This window comes from Rhineura floridana, chromosome 2 (assembly GCF_030035675.1).
Source record: "Rhineura floridana isolate rRhiFlo1 chromosome 2, rRhiFlo1.hap2, whole genome shotgun sequence".
NCBI lineage: Eukaryota > Metazoa > Chordata > Lepidosauria > Squamata > Rhineuridae > Rhineura > Rhineura floridana.
In genome coordinates, this window is record NC_084481.1 from 95,929,105 (window position 1) to 95,957,100 (window position 27,996).

At 43.0% G+C, this 27,996-nt stretch overlaps 2 protein-coding genes across 2 annotated transcripts in view; both read right to left on the reverse strand.

Annotated features, from left to right (window-relative positions):
• Positions 1-27,996, reverse strand: part of KDM2A (lysine demethylase 2A) — a 542,877-nt gene that overhangs the window by 134,140 nt on the left and 380,741 nt on the right. The window lies entirely within an intron of this gene.
• Positions 690-19,183, reverse strand: RHOD (ras homolog family member D). The gene is made up of 5 exons (XM_061613009.1): positions 18,856-19,183; positions 16,778-16,865; positions 8,989-9,098; positions 7,095-7,229; positions 690-863 (listed from the first exon to the last, which is right to left on the reverse strand). Exons 1-5 carry the CDS (start codon positions 19,000-19,002, stop codon positions 696-698), a joined length of 648 nt encoding a protein of 215 aa, XP_061468993.1. The 5' UTR covers positions 19,003-19,183; the 3' UTR covers positions 690-695.

Consider the following 27,996-nt stretch of genomic DNA (forward strand, 5'->3'; position numbering starts at 1 on the left):
CTAGTGGCATAACACCCTCTTGCAAGGATGCATTAACCATTGCCTTGATCCCCTCACCCAATCTCTCTTTGCAGCTCATAAGGAGCCACGATGGGCCAGGGTCATTTAGACAAGTGGTAGGCTTTACAGATGAGAGCACCTTGTCCACATCCTCAGCAGGAAGAGGCTGAAATCGATCCCATTTGACCGGTTTGCAACGAAAAGGGGGAGATAAGTGCTTGGGAGCATATAGTGGGCAACAAATATGGAAGGGAGAGAGTGTCCTTCTTATGGCTTAGTGTAACCCTGCCCTGAACAATCTGTGATTCACCAAGCTGAATGCAGTCCATTACCCATGTACTGTGGCCTGCTAGGTATTTGACAACTCCTTTATTTGCAGTCTTAGGCAGATAGCAAAAAGAGAAGGCCTACACATAGTTGCTGGTAGGCTTTTCTAGGCTTGCGGGTTGCACATGTTTTAGGCCTGGTATAACCAGAGTTAGAATATCTGGAGGATGGTCTTTACTTGGTTCTAGTGATATTATTCCATTTGGTCCAGAAGACCACCAGATCTCTGCTTATCCTTTCCACTTAAGCCTATGGAACTGAAGATCAGCTTCTGTAAGCAAGCAGATATTGAACCATTAGAAGCTTGATTTTCAGCCAGTACATTCTGGGTGCCATCCATCTGCTTTCATGTTGATCTACTCCAGCTGTCAGGAAAGCAGGCAAGACCTTTTGGGTTTACGCCTGCGCTGGTTCTTCTTCATGATATTCAAGGCTGCTCTGGAGGCCTCTGCAAAGATGTTGATGATGTTCTCATGAAAGCGGGCTGAGCACTCAAGGTAGGCAACTGCATGGAGATTCTGAGCCAATGCTTCTCCCTGCAAAGGTGTGTGCAGAGGGAAGAGATGGAAGAAGAAAATACAGTAGACCTTATTACTATCCAAGGTTAGGGAATAGGTGGAAAGCAAAGTACCTACTAAAAGAAGGAAATGTGAACAGTAAATAACAGATGGGCCAAGACATTTGGGTTCTTGAAGCAAAAAATCCAGACTGAGTCCCAGAGTGGAAAATTTTATGCCCTTTGAATCTGGTGTTGAGAATGAACCACCTGACTGGTGGAGCTGCCCCTGCGAATTATACAGCCATGAGAGTGGCTGTATACTATAGCCAGCATGGATTTTTCACATTCTGCAATGTTAAATTGAAAATACCCCCATGTCATTGTGATGCTTCTCATAAACTCATTTCAAAACAAAGCCTTACGAAACCTATAGTCCTCAACTCAGAAAAGCTTGCTTAACAACCCTCTCAATTTTCATGGCGATAAACAAAACAGTTAGAAAGAATCAAGAGTTCAAAGTCTAAAGAGATAGAGAAAAAAACCCAGCTGCCTTTTGGACTTTTCTCTCTCTCATAATCTGTTGAAATTCATTAAAAATCACCCATGTTCACAGAGTTCCTGTAATCCTGTTACTGAACTTGCCCCATATCTCTGACCTTCATCTTGTGCAGGTTAAAAGTTTAAAAAATTGCCTGGCTGATTTTTAATTAATTTAAGAAATGTAGCATTGAACTGAATGATAGTGTTGGGGATGCTCAGTAAGAATCCAGTGTTCTAAAAGCCAGACTCACAGCTGCTTGGATTGCCTAATCAAGGGGCCACACCCACACCAGACTTTGATTTCACATGAGACAGTCATGGCTTCCCTCAGAGAATCCTGGGAAGTGTAGTTTGTGAAGGGTGCTGAGAAGAGACTCCTATTCCCCTGACAGAGCTCCAGTGGCCAGAGTGGTTTAACAGTCAGCTGCTCTGACTGAAGGTCTGTGAGGGGAACATGGTGTCTCCTAGCAACTCTCAGCACCCTTCACTAACTACACTTCCCAGGATTGTTTGAGAGAAACCATGACTGTTCAAAGTGAAATAAAGGCCTGGTGTGGGTGTGGCCAGGGACAGCTTTGGTTTAAATTTGGGTGAGAGGCTACATGTGCCTGCTGTAGAATAAAAAGGTGGAGGAAACCCTGAAAAGCAACAATACTGTTCACAATGATTTTCTTTTGGAAAGGAAAGGGCCTTCCCCTCTGCCCAGTGCCCACCCCCCATCTCCTCCCCTCCTCCTAACTGCCCTGCCCCTCCCCCAGGTCGGTGTTAGACTACGACCTGGGAGACCAGGGTTCAATTCCCCACACAGCCGTGAAGCTCACTGGGTGACCTTGGGCCAGTCACTGCCTCTCAGCCTCAGAACAAGGCAATGGAAAAACCACCTCTGAATACAGTTTACGATGAAAACCCTATTCATTGAGTCGTCATAAGTTGGGATCAACTTGAAGGCAGTCCATTTCCATTTTGAAACATGACTGCACATATATCCCATTGAACTCAAAAAGTATGCAGCTGATCAAACACACCCTCCCTTCTCCTCCCTCCTATCTCCTCTCTCTTGCCCCTTCCTCCCCTCCCCCTCCAATTCACTCCTTCCCCCTCCCCCAACTTCTTCTCCCATCTCCACTCCCTTTCTCCTTCCCTCTCCTCTCCCCTCCCCCTGCTCCCTCCCCCATGGTCAGAGTTGACCAATTGCAGTCCGGTTCTGTGGGATCGGTTCCAGCCTCTCCCTTCTGAGGATGTGGACAAGGTGCTTTCAACGGTAAAGCCTACCACCTGTCTGATTGATCCTTGCCCATCATGATTTCTTATGAAATGTAGGGAGAAATTAGGCGAAGGGATCAGGGCGGTGGTAAATGCATCCTTGAAGGAGGGTGTTTTGCCACCAGCCCTCAAGGAGGCAATTATAAAACCTATTTTGAAAAAGGCCTCCTTGGATCCCAAAGTCTTGACCAACTTTCGCCCCGTTTCAAATCTGCCATTTTTGGGGAAGATCATTGAGCGAGTGGTGGCTGGCCAGTTGGCAGCACACTTGGATGAAATGGATTATTTGGATCCATACCAATCGGGTTTCAGGACTGGACATAGTACTGAAACAGCCTTGGTCACTCTGGTGGATGATATGAGGAGGGCATTAGACGGTGTCTGGCCCAGGATGTGACTCAGGAACCAGACCAACGATTGTAGTTAATTCGTGTTTTATTAGGGTAATGTCCAAACAAAGACTGCGTTTTCTCATGAATCAATAGAGGGATACAGGTCCTGCGGCATTGGGAGAAAGTTGACAGAGCAAGGGACTTCTTCCCGCCTGTTCTTTAAGAAGGGGCCAAACGGGCGCGCAATCTTTCGCTCCTCCTTAACTGCCCCTCAGGTACTGCCCGCCTTCCCCCCCTTCTCTCCTGTCTTTTCAGCTGTCTGCGTGTGCGCGGTGAGGGGGGAAGCATCACCCCCTCCTCTTCTGAAGTTTCCGATTCCAGGATGGGGGATAGGGGAGGGGCTGATGGTAAACTGCCTCCCCGCTTTTCGGCTGTGAGCAGCCCTCCCTCTTCCCCCTCTTGCTCTGAGCCTGAAAGAGGGGGAGGTGTGAGAATGTCCAGGGAGGGCTCAGGCTCCCCGTTGCTAAGCGACCTTATCACTGGCAGTTCCTCTGTTTCGTCTTCGCTCCAAAGGGGGGAAGTTCCTCCCCCTTCCCTCTGCCATCCATCCGAATACTCTTCTCCCAACTCTCCGGGATCCAGCTCCCCGGGATTGGGACCCCAGCTCTGCCTTCCAACAGACGGGGGAGAATTCACCTTTCTTGTCCTCCTGGATCTCTCGGCGGCTTTTGATACCATCGACCATGGTATCTTGTTGGATTGCCTGGAAGGATTGGGAATAGGAGGCACTGTTTTGCAGTGGTTCCGTTCCTTTCTCTCTGACAGGCATCAACAGGTAGCATTGGGAGATGAGGTTTCAGACCCTTGGCCCCTCACATGCGGAGTGCCACAGGGTTCTATCCTCTCTCCCATGCTATTTAACATCTATGTAAAGCCGCTGGGAGCTATCATCAGGAGTTTTGGGCTGCGATGTCATCAATATGCAGATGACACGCAGCTCTATCTCTCCTTTAAATCTTCACCAGAGATGGCTGTGGAGACCTTGTCCAAGTGCCTGGACTCCGTGAGTGGATGGATGGGAAGGAACAGACTGAAGCTCAATCCTGATAAGACCGAGGTGCTACTTGTGGGTGACAGGGGGAGGTTGGGTGCTGTTGACCTACAGTTTAATGGGGTGAGTTTACCCCTGAAAGATCAGGTCCTCAGCCTCGGGGTGGTTCTTGATTCCAAGCTGTCCATGGAGGCTCAGATTTCGGCAGTGAGCCGGGCAGCTTGGTACCAATTACATCTCATATGGAGGCTGCAACCCTACCTCCCTATTCATCAGCTCCCACTGGTGGTACACGCCCTGGTCACCTCTCGATTAGAATACTGCAATGCACTCTACGTGGGGTTACCCTTGAAAACGGTCCGGAAACTACAACTGGTGCAGAATGCGGCGGCTCGGTTGCTTACAAACAGCTGCTGCTGTGATCACATCACGCCAGTATTATTTCACCTACATTGGCTGCCAGTTGTTTTCCGGGCCCAATTCAAGGTGTTGGTATTAACCTTTAAATCCCTATACGGTCTCGGCCCAGTTTATCTGAAGGAGCGCCTCCAGTACCACAAATTAGGCCGCCCAACCAGATCAGCCACACAGGGCCTTCTCTCAGTCCCACCAACGAAAACAGCTAGGTTGGTAGGGACTAGAGAGAGGGCATTTTCAGTGGTGGCCCCCACTCTCTGGAACTCCCTCCCATTTGATCTTCACCATGCCCCTTCCCTGGATATATTTCGCCGGGCATTAAAAACTTGGCTTTTTGGACAGGCCTTCAGGAATTCCGGGGAGGGCTAACTTTTTTGGGATATTTTATTATCTATTGATTGCCCTAACTGATTTCATGCTGCTGTGATTAATGATCGTTCTGATTTTATTGTATTTTATCTGTATTGTATTGTAATTTACTGAATTTTAGTTTGTACGTCGCCTAGAGTGGCTTCGGCCAGATAGGCGACACAAAAATTAAATTTATTTATTATTATTATTATTACTTATCCTAACCATGATTACATAGGAGTAAATCCCACTGAACTCAATAAGCATGCAAATGATCAGACCTGGCTTTCCCCTCCCTTTGCTCTCCTCTCCCTTCCTCTTCCCCTGCCCTCTTCCTTCTTCCTCCTCACCTGCCCACTCCAGCCATCCCCTCCTCCCCCCCTGGTCAGTTTTACCTATCCTAAGCATGATTGCATGGGAATAAATCCCACTGAACTCAATAAACATGCAAATGATCAAACCTGTCCTTCTCCTCCCCTTCCCCTCCTACCTGTTCCCAACCCCCTCCTCCCCTCTGCCCTTCCTCCCCTCCCTCCTTCTCCCCATCTCCTGTGGTCAGTTTCACCTATCCTAAGCATGATTGCAGGGGAGTAAATCCCCCTGAACTCAATAAGCATGCAAATGATCAATCCATTCACAGCAAACTTGGACAGGATCCCATTTCTTATCTCCCAGATTAAAAAGCAGGGAAATTCACTAATAGGCAAAAAACCTTGCAGTTTAAGAACGTACCTATAGCCCACAGATATTTCTATCAAACTTTAAAAAGCAGGGAAATTGAGCAGCTATAGTGAATGCACCAGGGGAGCAGGAGACCTGACCTCCTTTCTGAGATATTGTACTGCCCTACAAATTTGTCAAAATGTAAACACAATTTGGGTTGGTCTTTCACAGTCCAATCCACTTCCTGTGTAGCTTGGAAGAATTTGGTAAAACGTGCCTCTGAGTGTATGGTGAGTGGTGGCAACACCTGCAATCAACCCAGATAATAGAAACAAGATGTGCTGTGCTGATCTTGTTTTAGCAGGGAAGAAGCAACATTATTAAGACAGTTAACATAGTTCAGATAGTTACTTTAAATATTTCAGATTTACTTTGCAATTTTAGTGTAGTTTCCTATAGGAAATCATATTATTTTGCTTCTATTTCTGTGAATATGTGAAGTACAGCAACACTTTGCAAAATTTACACTAAAAAAACTCCAAAAATAATTGTGGAATAATTGCACTGACTGTTCTGCAGAATTGTCTCCAGTGGACATCAGGAGTGTCTCAGTTTGCAGAAAATAAAACAGTGGGAGGTGAGATATATTCTAGCAAAATTCTAGGTGTGCTCTATGTTTTTAATTGACCGTACCCACCTTTCCTTAAATGAAGTGGTTTAAACATAGCAGGCTGAAAACATGCATCTTGGGCAGGCAGGTTTGTTTTTTCCAACAGCTAGAGTCATTACTGAAGTAGCAACATATTGTAATCAGTCTGATTTTACACCAAACTGCAGTTTCAGATTCAACTATTAATGCGCCCCAAATAGAAATAGAACATAACCTCCAATTTGAAACACAAAAGGCTGTCTTCACCATCACATGATACTGACCAATAAAAAGGCTTTGAAATTAATAAAAATAAATTTGACACAGGTTTCTAGGATGAATGATGAGAGAAATAAAATTTTCTAGATTAAATTCTTTGTAGAAACAGTAGTAACACAGGAATAAAGCAAAGTAAGAAGAACACCAGGAAACATACAAAAATGTCATTCTCCATCTTTGGAGATGGCAGGTATTGTCACCACTCAACATATTCTCAGGGGCACATGTTACCAAATTCTTCCAAACTACACAGGAAGCAGATTGGACTGTGAAAGACCAACCCAAATTGTGTTTGCATTTTGACAAATTTGTAGGGCAGTACAATATCTCAGAGGGGAGGTCAGGTCTCCTGCTCTCCTGGTGCATTCACTATAGCTGCCCAATTTCCCTGCTTTTTAAAGTTTGATAGAAATATCTGTGGGCTATAGGTACGTTCTTAAACCTCAAGTTTTTTTGCCTGTTAGTGAATATACTTCTATTAGGAAGAAATTCCATTATAACCAAACCTCACTGTTCAGCTAAGCCTTAATTGCTCTTCCCTATTAACAGTACTCTTCTTGATGGGGTCCTGGCAAGAATGAATACATTGGCAGAAGTAAAATATAACAAGTCTATTGTGCCCTACAGGTTTGCCTGTAGGATTTGTGTTGACTAGTGTGGAAGCCCAGTCCACTGACACATGTCTGAGGAGGGTGCATAAGGGCTGTCTGTTGATTGTACTACCTTCTGGTATGTGATGGGCTCCAGTTGGTCCTGATGCAGCTTCCTTAGCAGTACCTTGTCCTTTCTTAAGTCTGTCTTACAACCAACAAGCAGAATTGGAATCCCTCTGCAGAAATGCTTCACTTCGGGGTACCACTAGAGAGAAAGGGAGCAAAAGAGAGATGAGGGATAGGTCCTGGTATATAAACGAGCAGAGAAAGACATAAAATAAATCTTTCTGAAGAACCACAACCTAAAGCATTTAGCCAGGTTAGTACATAAATGGAATGGTGGTGTTTCTGGGTGGTCATCACCTCCCCTCTTTCAAAGCTTCTGGAATGCTGGAGTTACCTTCTCAGGTAAGCTCTCTCTCTCTCTCTCTCTCTTTGTGTGTGTGTGTGTGTGTGTGCATGCATGCACCACACACCATCTCCTTTCTTACAAACCCTCTTGAGTGTTGAGATCAGTAGAGGGGGACCCTCTTGGTAGTTCCTCTGCCTCCAGAAGTTTGGCAGGTGATGGCCCAGGAGAGGGCATTCTGGATGGCAGCCCCTAAGTTGTGGAATTCCCTTCCCACAGAGGTTTGTCTGTCATCTTCACTATACAGTGTTCATCATATGCTGAAGACACCCCTCTTCATCCTGGCCTTCGACACTTGAGAGATGCAGTATGTGTTTAGAACCCTTTCTAGTTGTGAATCTAATTTATTTTAAACTGTTTTTAATATTGTGTTTTATATTGTTGTGAGATGCTGTGGGACCTTCTGGTGAACAGCAGGTTATAAATATAACTACTACTACTACTACTACTACTACTACTACTACTACTACTTGGTGTATTATTTTATATAATATGTATATCTCTCTCTATAAAAATGTAAGCCCTCATGCTGTTACGTTGTCATGTGACATCACAGAGTGATGGCGGGGTGAGCTGGCAAGCTACGCTGTGGCTGCAGTAGTGGCTGTAGCCTGGCCTTGGTGGCTACAGCCCAAATAGGATGCTGGGCGATAGGCCAGGCCTTGAAGCAGGCCAGCTGGCAAATTTGGCTCCCCACAGGAAAGAAGGGGGGAGCTTCAACACCTTGTGAGGGGAAGGGGGGAGCTTCATTGACCCGCAGGGGGCAGGGTTGGTGAGTAAAGCAAGCAGGGACTGAGCACCCAATACAATATATATGTTGGAGAGTGGTTTGTCTGTTCGCTATGCATTTAAACACACACATCTTGAGATACTGTAACCAAATTTTGCATGATGGTTCCTGAGATCAGGGAGCAGGTTTTCATCAGTGGCTGCATGTACAACCTACAAGAATCCTGGACACTGTCGTGTACCTCTCACAGAGCTACATTTCTGCAGCACAAACTAGAATTCTCAGGATCCTTTGGGGGGGAAGTGTTTAAATGTATGGTGTGCATGCAACTTATGTTTGGATATAATTGGATGCCATTTTGAAGCAAGATGGCATACTGAACCTTTCAATCCACTGATTTTAACAACATTTTGCATGATAGTTCCTGTAGCCAAGGAGCAAGTTTTCATGTATGTTTGGATACAACTGAATTAAGATGGTGGACTGAACCTTTCAAAATTGCACTGATTTTAAACATTGGGTTGTATTCAACTAGGTCGTACTCAGAGTAGACCCATTGAAATTAATGAATTTGTTAATCATGCCTATTAAATCTGAGTAGGACTAACACTGAATACCGCTCATTGATTTCAAAACTGCACTGATTTTTTTGTTTCATAGAATTCCCAAGCAATGCTAGGTATGGGATGCTAATATGAAATAATCCATTTTAGATGTAGTCACGCTTACTATTATTGTATTGCACTTATCCCATAAAGTTCAGAGGGAACTGTTGTTATTGAGTTCACAGATAGTCTTTACTGAGTTACTAGATGGCCTTGTTACCTTTGTGAGAATGTTGTCGAAGCTGCTGGGGTTGGTGACATCATAGCACATGATAACTGCATGAGCCCCACTATAGGAGAGAGGGCGCAGCCTGTCATAATCTTCCTGCCCTAGGTGGAGCAAAGACAAAGCTGTATGCATTGGTGTCAACTTTATAGCACAGTATACAAATGTTGTTTACAATATACACATGCTTTTAATCAATGGCTGCCTTTGTATGATGCATTCCCTGTCCAAAGGATTCACAGCTAAACTTTTTATTTATTTATCAAAGGATTTCTATTACATGGTGCTAAGATGGCTTACAGACTTATGATTGTATCAGAGTGATTTTCAAACACCTAGAAAGAAGGAGGAGAAATGGCAACCTGCCATTTGCCAATCATTTCAGATTATCTTGACCCATTTCAATCTGGGTTCAGGCCTGGTTATGGAACTGAATCGACCTTGGTCACCCTAATGGATGACCTTCAACAGGAAAAGGACGGGGGAGTGCAATCCTGTTATTTTTACTTGATCTCTTGACCATTTACTTGATCTTTACTTGACCATTGTATCCTTCTGAGCCAGCTTGGTGAGATGCGTATTGGAGGCACTGTTTTACTGTGGTTCCGATCCTACCTCCAGGGTCATTTTCAGATAATAGTATTGGGTGATTGTCTTTCAGGCCCCTGGCAGTTGTGCTGTGCAGTGACTCAGGGTACCATCTTATCCCCCATGCTCTTTAATATCTATATGAAGCCCTTGGGAGTGGTCATCAGGAGATTTGGGGTGAGGTGTCAGCCATATGCTGATGATACCCAGCTCTATATCTCTGTAACATCTGAATCAGGAGAGACCATGCAAGCCCTGGACTGCTGCCTGGACTTAGTGGTGGGGTGGATGAGGGTCAATAAACTGACTCTGAATCCTAGCAAGATGAAGGCATTGTGTGTTGGCGGTTCCCGAGTTCAGGTAATCGGTTAATTGCCTAATTTGGATGGGGTTGTACTCCCCCTGAAAGAGCAGGTTTTAAGTCCACGGGTGCTCCTGGATCCATCTTTGTCGCTAGAGGCACAGGTGACCTCAGTGGCTAGGAGCGCCTTTTATCACCTGGTAAGACAGCTGTGGCTATTTCTAGACCAGAATAGCCTCACCACTGTTGTCCATGCACTGGCAACCTGCAGGATGGATTACTGTAATATGCTCTATGTGGGGCTGCCCTTGAGGTTGATCCGGAAGCTGCAGCTGGGGCAAAATGCACATGACTGCTCACTGGGACAAGGTATCACCATCATGTTACCCCGCTGCTGAAAGAATTGCACTAGCAGCCCATTTGCTACTGGGCCAAATTCAAGGTTCTAGTTTTGATGTACAAAGCCTTATGCAGGTTGGGACCAGGATACCTGAAAGATAATCTTACCCCCGGACTTCCGGGAAGGGTGACTTAGCCTGTGCCTGCTTTTGGGACGGGCTCCCGCCGCAAAAGAAGCTTATTCAGATATAAATCAGTCAAAACTTTTTTTTTTTGACTGATGAAACTTCTCCTGGGCAGGGAGAAACGAAGAGATTAACCTCAAAGCCTATTTTTGTTGGGAGGACTAGATTTCATTGATTTATGAGACGAGGTCCAGCCGACAGAGAAAGACGGATTTTCAACAAGCTCTATCTGATAAAGCGACATGTTCATCTTTTCTTTAGAGAGAGAACGGACTAACAGGCAAGCACCCTTCTTTCTATATTTTTTTACTTGACTTAAACTGTTGCAGTAAAAGGAGATTTGCCAGATTGATCGGCTTTGGACATCTTTTCGGTGAGCTATAACTCTTCTCTGCTATGCACTAATTAACAGCTTATCTCTGTTTTTGTTGCAAAAAGCTGTCCTGGATTTGCATTCTAAAGATATACACAGAAGAGAGATTTCTATTCCTGATTTCTATTCTGAAGAATATTATATTGTCTGAGACTACTCTCTTTTTGGTTTATTTTATTTTGACGAATCTGTTTCCTGACGACGCCATTAATTGTTTCGATCCTGGGAACTACATTTTGTTTTCCTAAGCATAGTGAGATAAGGCTGGCTGCTCTGTTTATACTGTGATGTCATCAAGTTTGGAGTATTAACCCAATTGTTGCTGAAATAAGAAGTGGTTCTCTTATATTTTTCTTTTAAAATGGCAATCAAGAAAGTGGCTGAGAATCTGGAAGTAACTAGGTTTCAGAAAATAATGCATGAGATTGAGATAACGAAACGAACCCTGCGACAGGGTTGTAAGGAGCTGAAAATTGAATTGTGCAAAATGATCCAGGAGTTTAAAGAAATAGGGGTCCCTGTGAGAGAGGAGACCCTGGAGCCTGGAACAAACGTGGAACAGGAAAAAGATTTGGAATTTATGGATTTTAGAAATAAAATCTACTGTTTGGAATTCAATGTTATCTCTGAAGAAATTAATGAAGATATTAGAGATAAAGTTATCAATGGCATGGACAATCTTCTGGACTGGAATGATGTGATGGAGCCTAATATAGAGAAAACCTATGGAATTAACTGCAGCCATGTGACAAGGGAAAAACTTTCAAGAGATGAGCCAGTACATTTTGTAAAAAAGAACAGAGATATGATTTTACTGCAGTATTCCAGCAACCTATTCAGAATGGATGGCAAGAAAATATTTGGGATAGAGGAAATTCCCATTAGACTCTTACTATATGACTATGGTTATGACAGCAAGATTATTACGGAATACTGATAATGGAAGATTGGACACTGAAATTACTGGAGTTAACAAGACTATTGAAGATGGAAGATGGAAGATGGAACTAATAGGGATAATAGAATAATGGCTATTGAAATTATTGAACCTAACAGATTCTGATGAGATGGATTAATCGAAATGTTTATTTTGACTATGGTTATGACAATAAGATTATTGTAATTATTAATGAGATGGATTAATCGACATGCTTATCTGGAGAAAAATTGATAGATATATTTCTTAAAGAATTGAAACCTCTCTTTGACTTTTTGTGGAAAGAATAAAGTAATGTTTATGAGATTTGATGATTAAGTAAGATAACTACTGGAGGAAAGTGATTTTATAATATGATTTAAGAGACAGGATTGTTATACATTGTAGACCTATAACTGATTTGATCTGTGACAAATGGGAAGTTAATATTTCTATGGTTATGACAGCAAGATTATTACGGAATACTGATAATGGAAGATTGGACACTGAAATTACTGGACTTAACAAGACTATTGAAGATGGAAGATGGAAGATGGAACTAATAGGGATAATAGAATAATGGCTATTGAAATTATTGAACCTAACAGATTCTGATGAGATGGATTAATCGAAATGTTTATTTTGACTATGGTTATGACAATAAGATTATTATAATTATTAATGAGATGGATTAATCGACATGCTTTTCTGGAGAAAAATTGATAGATATATTTCTTAAAGAATTGAAACCTCTCTTTGACTTTTTGTGGAAAGAATAAAGTAATGTTTATGAGATTTGAGGATTAAGTAAGATAACTACTGGAGGAAAGTGATTTTATAATATGATTTAAGAGACAGGATTGTTATACATTGTAGACCTATAACTGATTTGATCTGTGACAAATGGGAAGTCAATATTTTATTTTTTATTTTTTTTTGTCTAACTATTTTTGATTTTGTTTTTTGTCTTTGAATGTTTTATGGTTTTGCTTTGTATGTTTTATGAAAATCTGAATAAAAATTATTGTAAAAAAAAAAAAAAAGATAATCTTACCCCTTATATACGCAATCAATCACTGCCCTCTGCAGGTGAGGGCCTCCTGCAGATACCATCTTATCAGGAGGCATATTCCACACAACATAGGAAGTGGACCTTCCATTTTGTGGCACCTACCCTTTGGAATTCCTTCCCTTTAAATCTTAGATAGGTGCCTATTGTTTGGGTGCCTACTGAAGACCTTCCTCTTTCAAAAAGCCCTTTAAGTAGAGACCTTATCCCAGTCTGTGGCTGTGTTGGAATTACTTGTTAAGACGTTTTTAAAGCTTTTTTAAAAATGATGTTTTTAAAGATGCTTTGTTTTAATATGCTTTAGAAGTTCCATACTTTCTGCGAAAACAAGACCAGGAGCAGACTGCAATACAGATCATGAACTGGTCATATCGAAAATCAGAGTAAAGCTAAAGAAGACCAACAAAGCACTCATAATGCCAAAATACAATTTAAATAACATCCCAGAAACATATAAAGATCAAATAAGGAACAGGTTTGAGGCTTTAAACTTAGTTGACGGAGAACAAGAAGAACTATGGAATGAAGTCAGAGATGTTATCAGGGAAGAATGCAAAAAGACAATACCTCTAGTTAAAAAGAGAGAAAGACCTCAATGGATGACTGAAGAAACTCTTAAAATGGTTAAAGAGAGAAGGAAAGTAAAAGCAAAAGGAGATAGAAACACAGTTAGAACCCTAAATGCAACAATACAGCGACTAGTATGTAGGGACAAAGAGAACTATTACAATAGCTACTGTATAGAAATAGAAGAGGACAACAAAAAGGGTAGAACAAGAGCCCTGTTCCAAAAGATTAGAGAAATGAAAGGGAAATTTAAACCAAGAGTAGGGATGTTGAATAATCAACAGGGGAACACACTGACTGACCGAGATGAAAGAAAAGGAAGCAATACACTGAAGAACTCTATAAAAGAGATGCCCGGATGACGGATTCATTCATGGAGGAACCGTATGATGAAGAACCAGAAATTTTAGAATGTGAGGTGAAAGCTGCTCTTAAAATACTGGGAAGAAACAAATAATCAGGAATAGATGGCATACCAACAGAGTTGCTACAAGCTACTGAGACTGAATCTGTCCAAATTTTGGCAAAAATCTGTCAAGAAATATGGAAAACTAAACAATGGTCCACAGACTGGAAGCGTTCCATATACATCCTAATTCCAAAGAAAGAGGATCCCAGGGAATGCAGTAATTATCGAACTATTGCCTTAATATCCCATGCAAGTAAAGTAATGCTCAATATTCTACAACAAAGGCTCTTATCATATATGGAGCGAGAAATGCCAGATGTCCAAGCTGGATTTAGAAAGGGAAGAGGTACCAGAGATCACATCGCAAACATACGTTGGATAATGGAATGGAGCAAGGAATTTCAGAAGAAAATCACCCTGTGCTTTATAGATTACAGCAAAGCCTTTGACTGCGTAGATCATGAAAAACTATGGAATGCTTTAAAAGAAATAGGGGTGCCACAGCATCTGATTGTCCTGATGCCTAACCTTTACTCTGGACAAGAGGCTACTGTAAGGACAGAATATGGAGAAACTGACTGGTTCCCCATCGGAAAGGGTGTGAAACAGGGGTGTATTTTATCACCCTATTTATTTAATCTATACGCAGAACATATCATATGGAAAGCAGGATTGGACCAAGATGAAGGAGGTGTAAAAATTGGAGGGAGAAATATCAATAATTTAAGACATGCAGACGATACCATACTACTAGCAGAAACCAGTAATGATTTGAAACGAATGCTGATGAAAGTTAAAGAGGAAAGCACAAAAGCAGGACTACAGCTGAACGTCCAAAAGACTAAAGGAATAACAACAGAAGATTTATGTAACTACAGTTGACAATGAAGACATTGAACTTGTCAAGGATTCAATACCTCAGCACAGTCATTAACCAAAATGGAGACAATAGTCAAGAAATCAGAAGAAGGCTAAGACTGGGGAGGGCAGCTCCTCAAATACAAAGATGTATCACTGAACACTAAAGTCAGGATCATTCACACCATGGTATTTCCGATCTCTATGTATGGCTGTGAAAGTTGGACAGTGAAAAAAGCAGATAAGAGAAAAATCAACTCATTTGAAATGTGGTGTTGGAGGAGAGCTTTGCAGATACCATGGACTACGAAAAAGACATATAATTGGGTGTTAGAACAAATTAAACCAGAACTATCACTAGAAGCTAAAATGATGAAACTGAGGTTATCATACTTGGGACACATAATAAGAATGATTCATTAGAAAATACAATAATGCTGGGAAAAATGGCAGTGGAAAAAGAGGAAGGCCAAACAAGAGATGGATTGATTCCATAAAGGAAGCCACAGACCTGAACTTACAAGATCTGAACAGGGTGGTTCATGACAGATGCTCTTGGAGGTCGCTGATTCATAGGGTCGCCATGAGTTGCGGTCGACGTGGAGGCACATAACAACAACAAAAAGTTTTTTGTTTTTAAGATGCTTTAGAGTGTTTTTAGAGTTTGCTGCCCTAGGCTCCTTCTGGGAGGAAGGGCGGGATACAAATTTAATAAACAAACAAACAAACAAACAAACAAACAAACAAACAAACAAACAAACAAACAAACAAACAAACAAACATGAAGATATGGGCCATGTCTACGCACTTGTATTGAATTGCTCTGATAGAGCCAACAGAGAACTATCTTTAACAGACTTTTTCCTTCCCTATAGTTCCTTCCTTAGCAACCCAAAAAGCACACAGAAGCACAAAGTGGCCCAGACCTCTTCCTTTTCCTTTCTTTTGTTGTCCAGGAGAAAGTGCAGCTATTTAATTACATAGTATTTTATTTAGTCCTGCAACATAGTACCATAGTTCGAGTTGTAGGAGAGGACAAATAGCCTGTAACAGGAGGACTCTGAAACTTACTTTTCAATGTCTGAGATGCTGGTGCTATGTCAGAAATCCAGCAAGACCACATGGTTAACATAGAAAAATTTTCGTACTGAAAATCAGATTTTAAGTGGAAAGTTTGAGCTATTAGCATCTAATTATTTTGTCTTAGTATACTCAAACAAGCCAACAATTACGTCGCCACTTTGTTTCCACAGGGGAATATTGTTGCATGCATTCTAATTTGTTCATCTTATCATCCTTATCACTTAAGGATTACCTTCATAATAAAATCATGTGCTTAAGGGCAGGGGGAGGGTTTCCATGCTATCCTTTTGTTTCTCCTTGGGAGCCTGTCTCAGATAACCCACTTATAACAAGAAGCACCAAACAGCCCTGCCTGGCTGCTCTGGAAACTGAAATTCAGAAATGTTAAAATACAGCTTCTAAAAGAACAGCTTTTCAGTATCCACAGGGGAATTCTTTTCCCCATGTGACTATATTAACTGTATTTGGTTTGGCTGCCACCTATTTGAAGTGAAAATTTCCAGTCTTCCTAGAGTTGTTAAGAGGTAATGATCCACGGTGCTTCCTTTCCAGACTGTTGCTAATTTCGTGGGGGTTCAGTCCCATACTGGCAAATTCAGGTTGCACAATAATAGTTAATCAGGAGGTCTTGCGCTTCAAAACCCACATTCCCAAAAGATCAGCCTTTTTGCAATAATGAAAGTGACGGGAAAATGGACTGGAAAATATGGGATAACACTTGCGTTGACACAGTATCATCTAATCTCCTGGCAAACAAATCAGAATGAATGCTCATTAAGTAGCCAGCATAATTTAATCTGCTTGCAAAGAAACTGGGATGAATGCTCAATAAACAGGTTGTCTGGACAGGTCGTCACAAGCTTTCATGGGTGAATCCTGCTCTACTGTATATGCAAGCACAGGCCTTTGGAAGTAAGTAAATAAATAAACCCTCCAAATATTAAGATATGCTTTGTTTACATTTTAAAATGTATTTCCAGAATTCAACTTCTATTCAGTTTTTTTTACATTTTGCAAAAAGAATAGACAATTTCGTATGAAGCAATATTCCACATATTGTGGTATTCTTTTATCAGTTTCTCATCTTTCACACACCTGCTGTGTCCCAGAGATTGATATGGACTTGCTTGCCACTGATGTGAAAGGGGGCGGAATACTTCTCAAACACTGTTGGGACGTAAACCTAGAAGAAGAGGAAGGAGAAAGATGTTTTTGCTTTGTCTGTGAGAAAGGACTGCTTCGCTTCTAATCATCATTTCAGGGCTGAACATTTTTGTTATAGTTATTTTGCACCCCTGTCCTCCCTTTCCCCCCTTCAAATGGGCCTTTGCTCCATTTCAGTAGCAGATGGTGTGGTCGGGCACTACCACTCACCTGACCTCTGGTTGGTCACGTCGCTGTTGCTTCCTGGAGGTACAGTGGAGGGGTGAGGTGGTGGCAAGGTTGGTATGGTACAAATGCACCGGCAGGAGCACTGGATTGGCTCTGCTGGTATGTTTGCACCATGATGACATCACCACCGCCTCCCTCCTCCCTCTCTACCTCCCGGTAAGCAGCAGGGATGTGACAACTGGAGGTCAGGTGAGCACCACTGCCCTATCATGTTGTCTGCTACTGCTTCATACACTGTGCTTGCTGCCAGATGGGTTCACCCTTTGAGAATACTGGTAGAGGCTGGTCTGCTAGGGAGAATGGAGCACAGACCCACCAATCTCAGTTGGCTCTCAGCCATCTCCCACCTGCCTGCTTTCTTGCTTACAACCAGACCAGAGGGTAGAACTGCCTGCCAGTTTCCCCCACCTTAGTCTCAGCGTTGCCCTTGTAGAACACAGCAGGGAAGTGGCTGGGAACAAAATTAGAGTTAGTTGGCTCTGCCTCCACCTACTTTTAGTCCCCCTCCCTTCCACCCTACTAGTCCCTTTGAGCTCCAGCCACCCCTGGAGAATACACATCATGTCAATCTGTGTTTTTGTAAACTGTATTGTCATCAGAATACAATGGTGGCTGGTGCCCATTGGGAATGGTAGGGCAGAAGGCAGGAAGCCCAACAGTAGGTACAACCGGAGTCCATGACAGGCAGAGCCAACTCATTCTAGTTTTGTCTCCATCCTACCCTCTGTTGAGTTCTACAAAGGGCAACACAGAGACTAAGATGGGGGACCTTTTGGAGGTAGCTAATACCCTGGAAGACAAACAAAATTCAAAGGGACATTGATAGGCTGGAGCATTGGGCTGAAAACAACAGAGTGAAATTTAATAGGGACAAGTGCAAAGTTCTACATCTAGGAAAAAGAAACCAAATGCTCAGTTATAAGATGGGGGATACTTGGCTCAGCAGTACTATATGCAGGAAGGATCTTGGAATTGTTGTTGATTACAAGCAGTGCGATGTGGCTGCAAAAAAGGCAAATGCTTTTTTAGGCTGCATTAACAGAAGTATAGTTTCCAAATCATATAAATATTGGTTCCTGTCTCTTCAGCACTGGTTAGGCCTCATCTTGAGTACTGCTTCCAATACTGGACACTGCACTTTAAGAAGGATGCAGACAAATGGAACAGGTTCAGAGGAGGGCAACAAGGATGATCAGGGAATTAGAAACAAAGCCCTATGAGGAGAGACTGAAAGAACTGAGCCTTGAGAAGACTGAGGGGAGAGATTATAGCACTCTTCAAGTACTTGAAAGGCTTCCACATAAAGGAGAGCCAGGATCTCTTCTTGATTGTCCCAGAGTTCAGGACACGGAATAATGGGCTCAAGTTGCAGGAAGCCAGATATCGACTGAACATCAGGAAAAACTTCCTAACTGTTAGAGCCATACAACAATGGAACCAATTGCCTAGGGAGCTGGTGGGCTCTCCAACACTGGAGGCATTCAAGAAGCAGTTGGACAGGAACTGTCAGGTATGCTGTAAGCTGGATTCTTGCATTGCACAGGGGGTTGGACTTGATGGCCTTATAGGCCCCTTCCAACGCTATGATTCTATGATTCCTATGCTAGAGGTTCACTTCAAGAACAATTACCTCCAGGAGATTAAAAAAAATCCTACTCTGAAAGGAACATGCATGGACAGTTTGCCATGGGCAGGAAATAATACGGCAAAGCACAAGCAGGGACATCTGGGCAGAGTATGGGGATGGGGTGTGTGCAATTCCATGATCAGAGAGGGCTTACCTTGGGGAATTGTCCTCTTGCAAAGACCATGAGCAGCGATGTCTTTCCACAGCCTCCATCTCCTACTACAACAATTTTGATCTCCATGATTCCTGGAGCCTCCCTGTTGGCCCCTGACTGGTCTGGTGCCTCTGTACCTCTTTGCATCTCTACCAGCTCCTAGCGTCCCACAGCAGATGCCTTTTGGAATGATCCAATGAAGTGGACAATGAAATAACTTCTTTTCTCTGACAGCTGTGTAAATGGGGGGGGGGTTTCCACGCCGAGACCCGTGCCGTGACACTTTTCTAGATTAAAATGTTAAAATTCACAGCTCAGGACCTGCAGGAGAGAGTGGCCAAAGGCCAATGCGGAAGGGCGGGTGTGGTTGGAATGCAAAGGATTGGCTGACACAGGGTGGAGAGTGTAAACAGAGACACACTCCCAGAAGCATCCACCCACAGTGCCAAAGAAGTGAATGGTAAACAGGGAAATACATGTATTGGCAGAGTGCATGTCAAACAGTGCATGAAACATCCATAGCAAGAAAGAGGGGGGATCACAGATGTATCTGTGTACACAATGTCAACCATACAGCCATGTCCATATCTTGCTCACATTCATCATTACTCATGTGTTCCACCATAGCACAGAGTAGTTTAGTCAACCAAGTCCACAAAGGAACAGAAGTGATATACAGAAAAGCACACACTTTGCATAGTTGTTTACCATGTCATTTAATCCTCCATCAGATGCCCATGTACAAATGCAAGGATACTCTGTCATGAACACACAAACATGTGTATATGCAAATCTTGTATACACACAGATGTGCCTGATACATATCTGCATTGTTAATTGACTATTCAAACTCAAATTTTCACCAGCATTTTTGGAGTCACTAATCTGAAGGAGCATCTGGCTGCTTTCTAATGCCCTGGTACGGAGGGCAGAGATTTTTTGACCTTGATAGGTGTATGTTGGGCAGCTGTTAGAGACGTAGGGGGAATCTATGGAGTCAATATAAAGAGCGGTAAGCCCAATTCTGAAGAGCTCGCTCCTCCGTCCAATGAAAACCTGTGACCAGATAAAAATGACAAAGTCAACCTGGCTTATGGTTTGTACCTGCTCTGACCTTGCATGTCTCCTTGAATTTAACATGAATGAACTACTTTGTTAAACTTAATGGCCATTAACCTTGCCCCCCCAAGGCATGCTAGTTGCTGATGTCACACAGCTATCTCTTTCCACCTAAACACAGGGCTCTGATCCTCAAACCTCTTGCTTTAAAGAAATAGAATAAAAGAATGTGTTGTTTGAAGCAGGACTAGCACTGAATATCACAAAAGTTTTTTTAAAAAAGGGAAATAAAAAAGGCTATAAACGAAATTGCACCCTACCTTTCTGTTTACAAGAAGCCTTACAAATAGGGTTGCCAGGTCCATGGCCTGAGACTGATCCTGTATCTTTAGGAGAAGAAAAAGTCAGCCAAGTGCAGGTGTTCTTGCAACCCTGTAACGGGAAAAACCACAAGGTGGAATTCTCCCATCCCCCTGCACAACTCCTCTTGGAGGCTGGGCCTGGCAACCAAAAGGTCTTCTGTATCTTTAAAAAACAATTACATAAACTACAAAAGAAATATGAAGGGGCTTCTATTGCTTTACAGGTTGCATAGAAAGTTGTGCCTCATGAAATGTTGCCTTTGGTGCAATTCTTAAAAATACAGGAGTTCTTTCAAGGACAGAGCAACTATAGAGACCTTTTTTTCTGGCCCTTGTCTTGTGCCTTTAACACCAGCCTAGCGGGCAGAAAGTGCAGTGGGGAAGCTTTTCCCATGACTCATTTCCATGCCAGAGAAAGCATCCCTTGCTATGTGCCTGTGTGTGCCAGGCTGCTGTAAAAAGCACAGGAGCAGATTTAAGTCAAAAGGTGGCATGCCTAAATAGGGGTGGGCAACATAGGCTCTTGACCATGGCATACCCACATAGTGTGTGCAGGTAAATTGATAATGCTGCCTGAAAAAAAGGAAAGGGAAACAACAACATTTGAGTGCTAAAGTTGGAATTGACATGGTGCAAAAATGCTAGTTATGGTTGTGCTCTCAAGGGTCTAGATCAGGTGCAGAGAATATTTGGCCCTCCAGATGTTACTAAGCTACAACTCACACCAGCCCTAGCTAGTATGGTCAATGGCCAGGGAGGATTGGAGTTGTAGTTCAGCAACATCTGGAGGGCTAAAGGGTCCCCATGCCTGGTCTAGATGGAGAGCCTGTGGTCCTCCAGATGTTCTTGGACTCCCAGTTCCCATCAGCCTCAACCAACATGGCCAATGGTCAGGGATGGTCTGTCCAGCAACCCTAACTTCTTGTGCAGACGTATGTATGCTGTGGATAGATCAGTGGTTCGCAAACCTTTATTCTCCCATGAACCACTTGAAAATTGCCAAGGGTCTTGGCAGATCCCTTAATTATTTTTCTGCCTGTTGTAGCAATTATAATGTGCTGTACTAGATGCTGTATAATTTTTAATTGTATTCTTATTACTTTTTATTTCTTATATTGCATTTTATGGTATGATGATTCTATAAGAAAGAAGCAATAAAATGCAATTAAAAATCAACATGAGTATTTAATGTGAACATGCTGTGGACCACCTGAATGAAGGTTGTGGACCACCACAATCTACTTGATTCTGTATCATCTATACCACAGTTCGGAACCTCTGGGACAGATGATACAGAATCAAGTACAGTTGCCAAACTGGGCCCAGGAGATGTTGCACTTCCCTCTGAAAGTTATGAGACCTGCCTTGATTCTCCACCAGTCCTCTCATCCACCATCTTCCCTTGTCTGCTGTGGGGCAGAATTGGAGTCAAGCTTGGTAGGGGAGAACATAAAAAAAAGCTTGCTGGTTCAGGCCAGAGGCCCATCTAGTCCAGCATCCTTTTCTCACAATGGCTAACCAGATGCCTATAGGAAGCAAGGGGACCAATGACAAAGCAAAACGAGAGGAGAATGTGCATTATCTCCAGTAATCTTACAGTGTTTAACTTTTTAAAGGGCAACACAACATCTCCAGGTTGCAACCTGCCAACTCTAGAATCAGCTCATACCAACAGTTCCTTTATAGTCACCAAAAATAACCAAGACAACCAAAGTCCAAGGTAGAACTTGCAGTGACTCACACAGCAGCTTAACCTAGCTGATCTGACACAAAGACTATGAGTCCTACCCACCCACCGGGTAGGCAAGCCCACTGTTTTCCCCTTCTTCCCGCCCCCCGCGTGAAAGTCTAGGTTGGCTCATCATACACCAGAATGTTTTGCTCACCCCAAATGAGGGTTCACTCTCTATCTGGCTCCATTCCCCTCCTCCTGAGCTTCATGGTACAGAGTTTCACATGCAAGTAAGCTTGCCAGACTCAGATCCCTATTATTTAAATTTTTTGCGGAAGACATATTTTCTTAAGTTGCAGTTTTCTCCATCACACTTCTCTAGTGATAGAGAAAGGGCATTTAATGGAATTTTTCCAATGTAAGCATTTATCTTAGGGTCTGAATTGGCAACCCCAGAGGAATCTACGGGGACACTTATGCTCATCTTTTCAGATGCTGCATCAGCTTCAAATTGGAGACTAGAATATTAAGCTGATCTCTAGAAAGGTAAATGAAAAATTCAGCTGAATGGTTGACACTCTGTAGACAACCATGCGATCTCAGAGAGTTGCTTCATCCCTTGTGAGAATGCTTAAGATTGCAGCCTTAAGAGATCCTTTCCCTGGGATTTTGCTGCCATCCTGTGGTGGTTACAATCCTTGTGCCTAATTTTGTTTGCGCATGCTCAAAATGTCATTACATTTGCACATTAACTAGTAACACTCTGTTGCAGGAAAGCCCATCAAAGAGAATAGGAAAATTATAAAGATGCTACAATTTTTTTTTCTAAATAGCTTTTAAAACTCATATTACAATTTCTGTACCCTTGAACGTCAGTGGTTCCTCAGAAGTCTATGTAATATACTAGGGGTGCAACTCTATACTCCAGATTTGCTGGCTGAGGGGCTGTAGGACTCAGTGGGAGTCCTGCTATGCTGGTGGAACTTGATATATATGACCAGCACATAAGATACCTGGGTAGATAGATGGAAGAACACTCTGCTGATACAATTATTCCACTAGTAAGAATGTGGTGGTGGAACACCCAAACAGGGTGGAGATGGGTGTGGTACAGGGAAGGAGCAAACTTAGCCTTATCTGCATTTCCCCAGACCATGCCCATGCTGACAGCACAACTTTACACCAGACTTAGACTTGGTGCAAGTGATTTTCCTCATATTGACGGCAATAGTATGGAAAAAACATTTAAAAATCTGCCCCTGCATCCATAATAGAGCTTGGAAAAGTTACTTTTTTGAACTACAACTCCAATCAGCCCAATCCAGTGGCCATGCTGGCTGGGGTTGATGGGAGTTGTAGTTCAAAAAAGTAACTTTGCCAAGCTCTGATCCATAACCACCCTACCTATATTGCCAAAACAGAGCACAGGAGATGGTGTAACTCAGCATCCAATTCCAGCACACCCTAAAAGTATTTTTATATATTTATTAAATGTATGTGCTGCCCTTCCTCCCAGAAGGAGCCCAGGGCAACAAAACACTAAAAGCACTCTAAAACATCTTAAAAACAAAAGACTTTAAATCATATTAAAACAAAACATCTTTAAAAAGATCTTTCTTTTTTTTAAAAAAGCAGCTTTAAAAACATCTTAAAAAGCAATTCCAGCACAGACGCAGACTGGAATAAGGTCTCTACTTAAAAGGCTCGTTGAAAGAGGAAGGTCTTCAGTAAGCGCCAAAAAGATAACAGAGATGGTGCCTGTCTAATATTGAAGGGGAGAGAATTCCAAAGTGTTGGTGCCACAAAATGGAAGGTCCACTTCCTATGTTGTGTGGAACGGACCTCCTAATAGGATTGTATCTGGAGGAGGCCCTCACCTTCAGAGCACAGTAATTGACTGGGTATATAAGGTGTAAGACGATCTTTCGGGAATCACAGTATGTCACAGGGAGACTGTGATGCGTCCTTCCCTGGCTCTCCCTGTCAGGTTCCTACCTGGTCGTGGTTACTGCCTGTCTCTAGGCACCACCAGGGACTCCACCAGTCCGGACCACACTCTCTTATGGTTTACCTATCTGCTCTAGCACAGATCTCAACAGATCCCCCTGCTAGGCAACCACCAGTAACGTCCCAATACTAGTATTCCCAGAGACTCTGAATACTGGTATTGTTATTCTCTTCACCGCTGCCACCATTTGTTACAGTTCCCCTTCAGCCTTGGTCATTACCTTACCCTCCCTTCTGGTCTGTGAAACCCCAGCCAAGGATCAGGCCTTTGGTAAACCAAATTAAGTATTTATTACAGATAACAAAGCTAACAAGATTAACAAGATTTCTTCTTAAGGCACATAAGCATATGGTTTTACTCAATACTAATCCGAACTCCACCTCCCTCCTGGTAAACAACTCTCTCAAACCCCACCAAGCAACCCACTCAGTTCTCTTCTCCCCCCCTGATTCCACTCTCACTCTTCCTTTTATACGTTCAGCCATTTTAAACACTCAGCCAATCATCTCGCATTCTACTGCCCATTCACTCCCCCTCTTTCACTCCACTTACCATGTATCTTCTAAACAACAACACTTACCATATATACATTAATAAAGGAACATCACATTTCCCCCCCCTTAAACAACAGCAGAGTATTATTCCTGTTCCAGGATTTATACGTCGCGTTAACAAATAAAAGTCTCTATGGGGAAAATGTCTTTCTTTGTTTCTCTGTCTGGTCACGTCACTGCAGTCCCACCACTTGCCTGGAAAGTCCATCGGCCAGTACATTGTCCTTGCCTTTTATGAACTGGAAGTCCACTTGATAGTCCTGTAGGGCCCAGGACCACCTCTGCAGCATAGTGTTATGGTTTTTCATAGTCTGCAACCATAACAAGGCCCGATGATCCGTAGTCACTGTGAATCTTCGTCCCCACACGTATGGGCGCAACTTGTTCAGTCCCCACACGACCGCTAGGCACTCCTTCTGGACCGACGAATAGTTTTTCTCCCTCGGCGTCAGCTTGAGACTCAGGTATGCCACTGGATGTCTGGTGCCTTCTCTCTCCTGTAGCAAGACGACTCCCAGCGCCAGGTCCGACGCATCTGTAGCCACGATGAATGGTTTCTCATAGTCTGGTGCTATTAATATGGGTCCTTGGCACAAGGCTTGCTTCAGTAGATCAAAAGCCTTCTGACATTCATCCGTCCATACCACACGCTCAGAACACTTCTTCTTTGTTAATTCATGCAAGGGGGTTGCTATTTCCCCAAAATTTCTCACAAACTTCCTATAAAATGCAGCCACACCCAGAAATGCCCTTACTTGTTTTTTGGTTAAGGGGATCGGCCACGCTTGTATTGCCTCCACCTTGCTCCATAAGGGGGTGATTTTCCCACTCCCCACCTTATGTCCTAAATAGATTACTTCCTTTAGTCCAAACTGGCATTTCTTAGCTTTTATTGTGAGGCCTGCTTTTCTTAAGGCCTCCAATACTGTTGTCAGGTGTTGGACATGCTCAGGCACCGACTTGCTAAAAATGGCCACGTCATCGATATAGGCCACTGCAAAATCTGACATGCCTCGCAACACACTATTGATTAGCCTCTGAAACGAACTTGGTGAGTTCCTTAGTCCCATGGGTAAGGTCACAAACTCATATAACCCATCTGGTGTACTGAGGGCAGTTTTGGCTCTGGATTGCTCGTCTAGTTCCATTTGCCAAAATCCTTTACAGAGATCTAGTGTAGAGATAATGGTTGCTGCCCCCAATAACTCTAACCTTGCGTCTACCCTAGGCATAGGATACGCATCTGGGACAGTAATTTTATTGATTAGCCGGTAATCAATGCAAAACCTGGTCGTTCCATCTTTTTTCGGAACCAGGACAATACTTGAGGCCCAGGGACTGATGGATTCCCTGATCACTCCTAATTCCAGCATATCTTCCACCTCCTTTTTGATCTCATTCAAAACTTTCCCATTCACACGGTACGGAACAGATCTGATTGGGGCATAATCTCCAGTATCAATGGAATGTATAACTATACTGGTACGGCCAGGTTTGTTGCTAAAGAGATTCCTATAGGTTTTCAAAACTCTCAGAATCTCCTCTTTTACTTCCTCCTTCACCTCCTCTGACCATTCCACTTGATCTACCCCTCCTTTGTCTTTGCTTTCCTGTACCAAATCTGGAAGTTCAGGCCCACTTCCCTCAGGGAATAAGGTAACTTGCAACACCTGTGCATTCCTGGTATGGTAAGGCTTCAACATATTTACATGAACCACTTTGCTTTTGTTTAATTGGTCTGTGGTGATTACATACGTCACTGTGTCAAGCCTTTCTCTGATGGTATATGGTCCTTCCCAGTTAGCCTGTAATTTGTCATGTTTCCTGGGTATGAACGCCATAACCATATCTCGCACATCATACAATCATTCCCTGGCTGTTCTGTCATACCAGTAACGTTGCTTCTCCTGTGCTTGACTCAAATTCTTTTCCACCACCTCCATCATTGATGTTAATTTATTGCGGAATTCCAATACAAAATCTACTACAGATGTTTTGTACTCTCCCAGGGTTCCTTCCCATGAATTTTTTAACAGTTCCAAAGGTCCCCTCACTTTTCTAGTGAACATGAGTTCAAAGGGTGAGAAGCCTGTTGACTCCTGAGGGACTTCTCTGTATGCAAATAAGAAGCATCCCAACCGTTCATCCCAGTCTTGTGGGTGATCTTGAACATAGCTTCTGATCATGCCCTTCAAAACGCCATTGAATCTCTCTGTTAACCCATTAGTGGCGGGATGGTAAGTAGTGGTCTTTAGATGTTTTAGACCACAACATTTCCACATACATTGCATCACTTCTCCCATGAATACACTGCCTTGATCTGTCAGCACTTCATGAGGGAAACCCAGCCTCATAAAGATTTTTAATAAAGCCTCTGCCACTACAGGGGCTTCCACGGATCTTAGTGCTTCTGCATCTGGGTACCTGGTGGCAAAATCCACCACCACCACTAGATATTTCTTGCCATGCCTTGTGGGTTTGGAAAAAGGGCCCACCAAATCTATTCCCACTCTATAAAAGGGTTGTCCAATTATAGGAAGGGGCTTTAAGGGTGCCTTAGTCTTTACTCCACTTTTTCCCACCTTTTGGCATATTCCACAAGATAGACAATGTTGTTTTACATCTTTGGAGATGTTTGGCCAATAATAGTGTGCTGCCAATCTCCTCTTGGTCTTTTTTATTCCCAGATGTCCTGCACATGGGACATCGTGGGCTACCTCTAGCAATCTGGTTCTGTATTTGCTAGGTACTATCAATTGCTTCACTGGTTCACATTCATCCTTTTTCTCAGCAGGCATCCACAGTCTATATAAAATCCCATTCTCACACACAACTTGATTCCTCAGTTTGTCAGTGAAAGGAATCTGTTGGGTCAGAGCTTGTTCCTTTATCTGCTTCAAACTTATATCTTTTTGCAGCTCTTCCCTGAATTGATCTGCCTCATCATTATCAGAGACCACTTGATACAGTTTGTCTCCTTCAGCAGGCCTGCTAGTGGTTGCTATGGTGACCTGAGGCTGGTTAACAGATTCCACCCTGTTTGTTTCAGCCCCCCTTAATATGGCTTCTTTTTCTCTGCCAATTTGCTGTCTGGTCACTACATAGATCTTTCCTTGGGCGCCCATTACATCCCTTCCCAGTATTACTGGTTCTTGTTGCTGGGCATTAATGCCTACTTTATATCGGCCCTCTCGGCCTCTCCAAGTCATTTCCACCAGGGCCACAGGCAAACTTTCTGGTTGACCCCTCACTCCTTGGATAGTCACAGTTTCCTGAGGTAATATTACCTCAGATTTTATTAAATCTGGCCTCAGTAATGTCTGAGCGGCACCAGTATCAAGCAATGCCCAATAGTTTGCCCCTTGTACACTCACTTCCTCTCTCAGACTTGAATCAAGGTCTGTTACTTCTGTCCAGTTTATCTGGCAGAACTGAACCTTTTTCGCTGTTTCTAAAGCCTTGGGCTCTGTTTTCACTGCCCTTGTC

Excerpts from the sequence above, each read along its gene's own strand:
- RHOD (XM_061613009.1), bottom strand. The coding sequence starts at position 19,002 with ATGCAAAGAGGTACAGAGGCACCAGACCAGTCAGGGGCCAACAGGGAG. Across the intron at positions 9,099-16,777 it reads CAATCTCTGGGACACAGCAG|GGCAGGAAGATTATGACAGG; the intron begins GTGTGTGAAAGA and ends TGCTCCACCTAG. Across the intron at positions 864-7,094 it reads AGCCCATCACATACCAGAAG|GGAGAAGCATTGGCTCAGAA; the intron begins GTAGTACAATCA and ends ACACCTTTGCAG.